The sequence below is a fragment of the Opisthorchis viverrini genome, assembly GCF_000715545.1.
Source record: "Opisthorchis viverrini unplaced genomic scaffold opera_v5_130, whole genome shotgun sequence".
Taxonomy (NCBI): Eukaryota; Metazoa; Platyhelminthes; class Trematoda; order Opisthorchiida; family Opisthorchiidae; genus Opisthorchis; species Opisthorchis viverrini.
In genome coordinates this window covers 676,098-686,284 of record NW_008751788.1, presented here as the reverse complement: position 1 = coordinate 686,284, position 10,187 = coordinate 676,098, and the positions used below count along the sequence as shown (strand labels likewise).

General features: G+C 43.9%; 1 protein-coding gene across 1 annotated transcript in view; it reads right to left on the bottom strand.

Annotated features, from left to right (window-relative positions):
- Window positions 1–7,821: 7,821 nt before the first annotated feature.
- The window catches only part of T265_06390 (hypothetical protein), a gene marked incomplete at both ends in the record, with an annotated part of 76,197 nt that continues 73,831 nt past the window's right edge, over window positions 7,822–10,187 (bottom strand). Inside the window, one exon of the mRNA XM_009171638.1 lies at window positions 7,822–8,309. Within this exon, the coding sequence (XP_009169902.1) occupies window positions 8,293–8,309 (17 nt within the window). The remainder of the gene's footprint in view (window positions 8,310–10,187) is intronic.

The following is a 10,187-nucleotide window of genomic DNA, read 5'->3' as shown; positions in this document are numbered from 1 at the left end:
AAATGAATCAAGTAGTTCTACCCTCTCTTGGTCACATTCCTTTGTTGAAATTCAAACTATTGTTACCGGAGAAGGTGTACCAAAGACTTCCAAAGTCAGTACACAGTAATGCTCCGCTCTGACGAGCCCTACCGCTAAGTAGCCTCAACCGTCTGCGTGAGTAATCAAATTGCCTCAGAGGGAAACGACCGAAGCACGATATCAGCTCACATTAAGCCAATCAACACAGTGGAGCTAAACGGGCCACGTGCAGGAGTCAACATGTTCCCCTTGGTGTGGATTCACCAGAGTGTTTGCGTCAGGAGGGGAGGATCAGTGTTCAAACGAGAGTCACGTGAGTGTGCATTTTACAAAATCCCGGAAACATCAACACCCGAGCGAATAAGCACATGTTGAATGTGTTCAGAATAAAACACTAGAGTGCATGTGGGCAGAAAGTGAGAAAGTAGCCTGCACGTGATTGTGCACTGGCTTCTTCAACAGAAAGTTCTCCAGACAATGAGCGTGACTAGTCCGCTCGTTTTTCCTACTAATCGGAGATGTCAGTTGAATCTCTTAGTCACTTGTTTGCCGTATTGATTGTGTGCATCTTGGATCAGCTGCAGGATACTTCTTCTGTGCACTGGTGGTGTGATTATCGATTATTGATTTAATCAAAAAGGTGAGCTGCGAATGGACAACTGCCGTTCTAGCTGGTTTACAAGGACTCTGAAGTGAACAGACGCAAGAGGTCTGGTAAAATGTACAGCATGGTAAGGATTACTCACAGCTGTCCAATCGATAAAGCCAGGAGAATTGTGAAGGGATGAAAAGTAAAAATATCCCTGCTGAAAGAACTAGAAAACCTGCTTGATGTGCTTCGAACGTCTGGTGAGTGTAAAAAGCTGCAAATGTGTAGCACAGTTGCTGAAAGAGGTACAGAGAAATGGCCTGAACTTCTTGGGCTAATGGCCAACTTAGTCGCGAATCGTATTATCGGGAACTCTCAGTTGAACGGTCGGATCTCGGTAACGCATTTGGGCACCACTCAGTTGAACGGTCGGATCTCGGTAACGCCCAACTGGGCACCAGCAGCTGAGTTTCAAATGTGAACTAACCAGAAACGTGTTAGCGAATATACACTCATTTGCAAACCAACTTGGTTCTTTCGAGAGACTCACCTGGAACCCAGATGAATCTCTCGTTTGTGATGTTCTCAGGCAATTGAATGTGCTGCACCAGGCCGCCTTTTTTTTCGGTCGCAATACATGTATATTTGTAATGCACTACTCATAAGGTTGTTGGAAATTCGATCGTCGACGGCCTGTGACCAAAAACTCGGAGGCTGCGCCTACGTGATGAGCCAGAAGAAACGCGAAACCCGTCGTGGGCTGTCGACGACCAAATTTTCAGCAACCTTATGAGTAGTGCATTACAGAACGTGTTATTTTGTGTCACTTGCTTCGATGGTGAAGTCACCGTGCAAGGACAAGAAGTAGGAAGAGATTTGGAAAGCTCTCAGTCTAGATTTCGACCTGTAAGTAAAGCCAACCTATGCTGAAAAGCCGAGAAGTCCTGTACAGCCGATTCATCCTTGGTGGGTATAGTCAGCAATGCGCGTTTCCCGATTCTTTGGAGAGAGCCCTACTCGAGACCTTCTGGCTGATAGTTGAATATTCAACTGTTCGACCACATGCGACTAGCCATTAGTATCCTTAACTTACATTCAAAACGATATGACGCTACTCATCCCCCACTCGCGGAATTCATATCACGTGGTCACGTGTTGACTCACCGCTCCACTGAAGACTTCTCAGATGGAAGGTTCGCAAGCCATTCTCTTCTCTGCGCAGTGCCGATGATTCTCAGCAGGGATGAGATGGCTGGACAGAAAATTCTTTGCTTTTCTTCATCGAAATCTTTCGGACAAAATACCAACTGAAAAAAGACTTTCATCTATTTCAATGATCAGGCCAGTGACGATATATCTGCCGAAAATACAGCCTTTATAGAAGATTATCATCATCATCATCATCATCATCATCATCATCATCATCGACAGCATGACATCAGTGTTCAACACCGATGCTTCACTGCCGTACAACCATGATTTATTTGAAAGCGTTATTGTAAAGAAAATAGCAAAGGTGAACGGGGAGGGGACTTAGTGCTAGCTTACCACAGGCATTCCGAAGTGTCTACATCTCCAGACACTCACTCAGGTGATCTGGATAGAAACTGACAACAAGAACGCCACTGACATCGGTTGGCAGCCATATCTTGTAGTGTCTCCAACCAGGCACAGTGAGGATCACGCGGTCCCCATCCTGGAAGGCGAGTAGCACCGACAGCACCCAAGCGCTTCGTGATCTCCTTCATACTCCTCTGCCAAGTCAAGGGTTGGCCACCTCTCTGTTTACGCCACTCTGAATTGAGCATGGAGAACAGCACTCTCTTCGGCAAACGATGGTTGGGCGTACGCAATACATGTCCCAGCAAACTCAGCTTCTGTTGCTGGACACATTCTTCAATGGAAGTACCTGTTGCCAGCAAGTAGATTCCAACCAAACATGTCACGTGCCTGTCACTATTCACCAATCGTAAAAGCGCTGCGAGTACGGAGGATTGAGCGCAAACACTTCCCGATTAAATTGAACTATTTCTTTTTGAGCCAAGACAGTCATTTCAATGGCACTTGCTATCGCAGAGATAAACACCACACTTGGCTCCTTGAAATTAGTATTCCACAGTGTTGGGGTTGAATCCGTTTGGATTTACGGAACCTTGGCTAGTGAGTGGATAAGCTTTAGGTTTTTGACACCGGACTCCAGAATGTTTTCGAGGGCGTTCTCGTGTCAGCCACAATATCCATTGTTACCAAAGGGATCCATGCTTAAAGCCTTGAGTAACCTGCCTGAGATGTGATCACAAGTGGGGAACCATATTTGTCTCCCGTCACAGCTTCAGGAAGACTTACGGCACTTCCTTGATGATACCCTTTCATCACCACCCTTTCCATCATTCGCCAAAGCGAGCTTATTTCTCAGGGCATTCTTTGCCAACTGAATAGAGTCGCTAGCCTTAAAAACTGCCAGGTTTTAAGTAGCAAAACGGTATCCACGGGGCTTTCACTAAAGCCGAAACTGGAGCACGATTTCGAGAAGTACACTCATTTGCAAATCAATCTGGTTTTCATAAGAGACTCAACTAAATCACTTGTTTATGATATTCTACAACTGAATGTGCTGCACACATGCCGCCTCATGATTCAGTTGGCACGATATTCGAGATATCGCAGTATATTCTCATAAAGGAAACTACTCACAAGGTTGATGAAAACACTTCGACAACCTACGCCTAGTTTCGCTCTTCTTGGGGCTCATCAGGTAGGCGCAGTCCCCGAGTTTCTGTCAACTTTAGGTTTCAACTGCATCAAAATAGCAAGAAACTAGCGAAATACATCCAGTTGAAAACCGGTTTGGTTTTGCGTGAGATTCACCTGGAACCCAGCTGAATCTCCCGTTCTTCACAAATGTCTTTGGAAGCCCCGGATCTTCATGCGCCATTCACGATTTTTTCCTAAATGGAAGACAACTCAACTCTTTCGAAACGGGAACATAGAAATGATATCAGTAAACTGGGTGAACCTATCTTTGGGTTCAAATAGATCATAAGGTTGACAGTGGAAACTCGAGGACTGCGCTCACTTGAGATGAGTCCCAAGAAGGACGAAACCCGTCGTGGGCTGTCGAAGAGTTTTCAGCAACCTTGTGAGTAGTATCCTTTATGGATTATGATTTGTTCAGACCTGGCAGCCGATCACCGCTACACCTGAGCTGTGTAGGCGAGACATTTCTGAAACTTCCTAAATCTGAGACGGTCAATCGAAAGTGAAAATGTAAGTAAAGTAATCTAGTGGTTACAATTTGTGAAATGTGTTGGTTTTCCTAGCGAATGAGTGGTGTGCTGTAAGGAACACTTTTGTAGTTTAGCAGTGCCCTGAACTGTGTGCTGGGATCACAGAAGTGTACGATCTGCATCCCTTTTGTCCCCAGTTTTGGAAAGGCTGTCTTCATTTGAAGGCGCTCAAATATCTAGAAGTATCTAGAAGTCTGTGCGACCATCACTCAGGTGTTTGCGAACAGTCAAATTGACACGTTTTGGTGTGTGGTTATCAGTATTCATAACACTCACAGGCATGCAAAGACCAGCGAAATCTACCAGTGGCATTCACGGTGAATCATCGTTTGAAGCACCTTGAAGTGGAAGATTTAAGAATTAAACCGGATGGGAACCAAGTTGAAACTTCCCCAACCCATCAACGCAAGATTTTGACGACCACACTAACCGAAAGAACCGTTAAATGACGCTCAACACTGATCTATGGCGCCAATATAAAGAAGTCCTACTGAGTGATTCTCTGTCTGCCTTAAAACCTGGCCAGTTTGGTGACCTGTTCCTTGACCTGATGAAGCTTTTAGGTCAAAAGCGGAACGTTGCCCAATTAAAAACTAGCGATTATCGACCAAGCCCTTCTGAAACGAGATCACCAAGTACTTTAGTTTGGTAAGTAATCCCCATTCCTCACCACCTTTGCGTACACTACAAGGAACTGTCTGTCCCTGAGATTACAACAAACTGTTCCGAAGATCACGTTGTCCACAAAGGAATCTATGCTTTTGGAACTTTGGGATAGTCCTTCTGGTATCAGTGACGACAAAAATCGGAAACGCGAAATGTTGATGCAACTAAACATGAGCTGTGTGCTATACAGAACGCACTGACAATTCATTGGGATTTTTGGAGTTAGGCAGTCACTTCTGACCGCGAGAAAAGTAATGCTTTTAGCAGATAGCAAGCGAAGTCCATGGAACTGGCCAACTAAACACAGTCCGATAAGTGAACTGCTATTACTTTATATGCATTGCCTGAGGTCGGTATTTAAGCGCAAACACTGTAAATATCTTGATACCGAGGCATCTTTTCTCCATTACGAAACTCGACTGGTGATGAAGCGCTTGTGAATAATTTATCAGGCCCAGGGAACAAAAAGTCGGATTGCGCACGAGCTACTAGCAAAAATGTGAGTAGTGAAATAAAAGGATAGATACTGATGTCTCCGCCCCTTTGACGGAGCCACTGCGCAGCTGATACTGAGTAAATCGACCGACAAGTCTAAGTTGTTATCTTCAGATGGGTTTTGGGTGACTGATTACACAAGAATTTGGAAAAACGGGGAAAATCCATGTGTACACTCCATCGTCGAGGTAGTTCAGCTGTTTGTGAGAATTTATTCTACGTCAACCTCTCATGATTTCAAATAAGGACCAACTTCACCAAGTGAAGGTAGGTAAGGCAAACTCCGGCTACGCAAGCACAAACTCTCTAACCCCGTGATCATTGAAAAGATAAGTAAGTGTGCCAAAAATAGGCAGTGTTCTACTTTGATACAAAGGTAATTGGTGGATTAATGACGAATTTCCCAGGGCCAACTACGGTTTATGCATTTGCGGCGCAGATCATCAGCCAAGTTTTTGATTAACTCCTTTTTGACTTAGGAATAAAGAATTGGCCCTGCATAAATTAGTGATATTTTCTTATATCAAGGGCTTTCACCTAATGAGGAGCTCTGTGACTCGATGACATTCTCTTACTCACTGCAGGTTAGAATGGAAATTGTACCTTTCTCCATTAGTCAGTAATAAGAGTTGAGTAAGTGGTCACGTGATGCTTAGATGGAGCTCTAGATGTGAATCCAAACTCTAGACAAACAAAAATTCCACTGTCATCACCGCAAAATGCACAAAAATTTCTGCCCTCGGGAAAGAGCACATCCAATTTAGGGGATCCCCATCGGACCACTTGTGTTCGGGCTTCCTCCAGACATTAAAGCTCAGGGTTGAAAGACTATGCCGTATTCATTCAGCGTACTTGAAACACGATACAACCAAGCAGAAAGAACGACTCGGTTGCGCTCGGAAGTGGCAACAGAGTTGAGCCTATTCTAACTGACATCGGGATTTTCGTTTTGACAGTTTCAGAAATGGAAAGATGAGCCTAGCAAGAAAAATCACACGACCGTTCGGAGAAAGCACAAAGCAAAACGGGGTTATCTATCGGCATTTGCCGTTCCCTTACGTGAAACAATAGATTTCCTGTATCACCATTCTAGACTGTAGTCATACACCCACCCAAAGTGGTTTTGTGAAATCCACTTAACGCAGCGGCTGTTTTGTTGAGAAGGTTGATGTCAAGGGTAGTCCCCTCAGGAGAACGCGAGCCCTGAGATGTATTCACTTCATTAACCAAATCCCTGTTGACAAAATCAAGTATAAACTCTGTATTGAGCTACATTGAATTGCTGATGGGAGATGCTGTGTTTCATGCCGATTCAATGGAGATATTGCCAAGCTCAGTAGGCTACACTTTGATGACTGATATGCAAAAGACTATTTGTGGGGGACCTAGGAGCTACGGATTGAAACAATAAAGCTGATGTAAGGAAACCACTGATCGAACTGTAGGGACACATCTTCCTGTGTTCCCACCCGCTAAAATGTCCCTTCCAGGGGTGTCCATTCGGAAAGACGGTAACGGCAGATTTAAATGACTCTTCCGGTCAGTATATACTGGTGTAACATACGGCTAGGAATCAAAGTCATATGATGCACGGGGTAGTCTAAGTGACCCCACTATCTTAAGTCAGGAAAGGTGACTGATAAATCAAGTGAAGGCTTGTCTCCCTATAGAAAGCCATTTAGTTGGCGCCAGAGTTTGTGATCCGATGCCTGTTCGAGGATGCACAATTCTAGGGAGATTTGGGTGTTTGAAAGCTTGGATTTCAGACCCATAGGAAAAAGGGAGACGTTTTTTGGTGGTTTAGTCTTGTGCTTTGGTGGAGGTTCGAGGTTCGATACCACCTGGTAACGTAGTAACATACGAATTACTCGAATTTGGTTGTCCTTTGTGGCCGAGCCTCCATCACAAGACCATCACTTGAAAAATATCACATTCTTCGGCATTCTTAATTTTTTCAACAATGAAGGTTGTGCCAAAAACGAAAGGTGAAAACCAAATTGATTTGCAAATGAGTGTGTCTCTCGAAAACAGTCCGATTTGGGTTCAAGCAGAACATAAGGATGACGGGAACTCGGGGACTGCAACTACCTGATGAATCCCAAAAAGGGCGAAACCGGTTGTGGGCTGTCGAAGAGTTTTCAGCAAACTCGTGAGTAGTTTCCAATATGAAAGATGAGTAACTTCACAAAGTGGTACTCCTAATTTTCTAACCTTATGAGATTTAATTGTAGAAGAGTTTTACTACTTATAAACTCGTCCTTTGTGAGCAAACGTTTCGCTACTAGCTGAACCCCACCCGCCTCAGAATGATGAAAGGAAATCGAAATCAAGTGGTATGCTTCAGTAGGTGTAGGTAGATTCTAAAGAATTATTTTCGTCTACTTTTCGAGGTACAGAAGGTTTGTATACCGACCTTTTAGAAGAGGGAACAATCTAAGTGCATTTAGTGTAGGCAATAGACTTGGAATGACCTCAGATTGAACGCAGCTTCAAAACGGCTACTTTATCAAGTCAAAGGATAAGCGCTGACAAGCAGAGGGAGTCGCAGATGAAGCCGAGGAGAACCTGTGCCAGTCTAAGGCAAAAATCAGAGTATTTCTGACAACTCTACTTCCTAGCCATTTTGCTTACTTCGGGTTTCTCTACAGCTAGCTACCGAAATGGTACTAGAGCTGACCAGCGAATATCAGACGAAATTTCAAATTCTTTATCTAGCGTGGCCATACCAAAGAGGTATTGGAATCAGTGTAGAACTACCAGTTTCTGTGGATGAGCGCAGACAGGTGATTGTATTCAAAAAAGTAGAAAAAATCAATATTTTACAGCGTAGTGGAGGAAACCAAAGAAACTAGTTCATCGGAGGCTGTAAAGTGCAGTCCGCGCTGTGATGTTAGCGGGCTGAGGGAGGGAAATGAAAAACGGTGGTTTTTTTCAAGAATCTCGGATTTGGTCATATCCAAATAATGAGCTCTGGAATCCGATGCGCTGTCGCGATCGTCTTCGACGCTTTGCGCTTTTACATCCAAATCCTCCAACTCTTCTTCTTCCTCCTCCTCCTCATCGTCTTCGTCATCATCGTAGATACCAAGCTCTCGAAGTTCTGCGACAGTGAGGTACTGTGGCGAATCTGAATAGTAATCGGCCTCGCCAGCCTCAGGGATGGCCAGCAGAACGGTTGCCGAAAAGGCCTCCACTCGATCTTGTTTGTCAGTCCACCGTTGAGACTGGAACGTGTCATCTATCAAAGGCATTGAAAAGTGGAAGGTAGGAAAAAAAATGAAGCGTGGGGAACAAACGTGAACGAAGCATGATTTGAAACGAGTTTGGCCAGGTGGAAAACTACCTTTGCTCATCAGGTAACCCGATTGTTTTGCCGTACGCGGACTCCCTCTGTGACAACCTTCTTGGACAATTTTAGCACTACTGGTGGGTGGTTGTAAGATTTGCGTAAGCCACGCTCACCTAACTGTCATTTGACCACTTCTCATGCAGCACCATTATTCTGGTTAGTACATACCAATAAGGGGAGCACGGGACTAGGGTTTTCCTCTTTTTGGAGCTCACAAGGCGTGCCGAGGTCTGAAGTCCAGACACGTGAAGCGGACGTCTTATTGCTGCTGTATCAAATGGCGATGGGTGCATCAGAGTTATTCGGGCATTGACTAGATCGTTTTCCGAGGTATCTGGCATGGCCAGCCATTCAGGCATGAACCTGTTCAGATGCATTCAAACTGCTCTGAAGAAATAGCGGTAACACGCTCGTCCAGCCTGTCAGATGCGAGAAATTCGCGCCTCGGAAAGTCACGACTATGCACTACTGACGAGTAGCATTCGAGTCCAATGTGTGCCAGGGCTGGGCAAAGCCTGTTCAAACGAGAGTGAGTGAATCTAAAATCTAAAACTGGAAGGCAAAATCAGTCAGAATTTCTTCCCATTAGTCCTGATTTTCAAATTTACGACGAACAAGTGTATAAACTACAGAGTTTTTGGTTGTACTTTTCAGGCGAAGCTATTTTACGTCGCCACTATCTAACCGGCCAGTGTGGTCGCTGGCCAATTATTCAAACATCTGTCCAGTTCTCTAGCTCATTTAAACAAAGTAATTTCGTGCCTAATCAATACAACGATTAGACGTCCAATCAAATGAACCGAAGCTATTTTTACCCTCTCAGGTCGTTTTTAAAGTCATTTAAATCCTAAGTCCTCGCCAAGTAGTTCATTTATTGCGTTACCATGAGAGTTTTTAATCGACAAGTAGCTGGATCTATTTTCTGGTCACCAGTTCAATCTTGCGATCTGATTCCTTTGTTTTTAGTGCTAAGGTCTTCTTCATGGAGGCAATTTAATGAAGATAAGAGTTAGCATTGTTAGACTCCGTACAAAATACGGCTGAATTAAATAAATGAATGAATGGATAAATAAATAAGTAAATGTATAAATAAATAGGTAAAATAAATAAATAGTTTGTAGCTCTCGATCTTATTTTTTGGCAAAGTGGAGTTTATTCTGATAAATGCGCATTTCATGTGGTTGATTCATCCGTGGTGGTTCTATTTTATGATTGGCAAAGCAATATTAGGAAATTAATCACAAGTTTTCCAGGCAGACGCGGCCGCATTATCATTGATATATTGTTATTAATGTGACAAAAGATAAAAATAATCCTTCCGCAGTAACACCCTTTTGGTGTCTAACTGTCACTTCGGCAGAAGGAAGTACGAGGGCTGAGCTAGTGCCAAGTTGCCCAAGCATAGACAGGGGAAGTTGAGAGGCAGTAAATTCGCGCTCTCACCACCGAGGCATCTCGTCCCGTTATTAACATAACTATCTCCTTGATGATTGCTACTCTATACAGTACACACAATGAACTACGTTAGGTACTGGTCTTCGGAAAGCCAACCATAAAATCCATTATTCCGAAAGTTTGTAGTATCCACCCGGGGTATGAGAAAGAATGCTGAGATTGTATCAACCCATTTGGTAGAAATCGATGGAAAGAGTAACAACATGGATTTATGTATGGTACACAAAACACTACCCAATGGTGGTCGATGAGGAAGGACTAACTACAAGAGAGGAAATTAAGGTTAATTATCTTTGGCATGGTGAGGCGTGGGATTCAGTAAGTG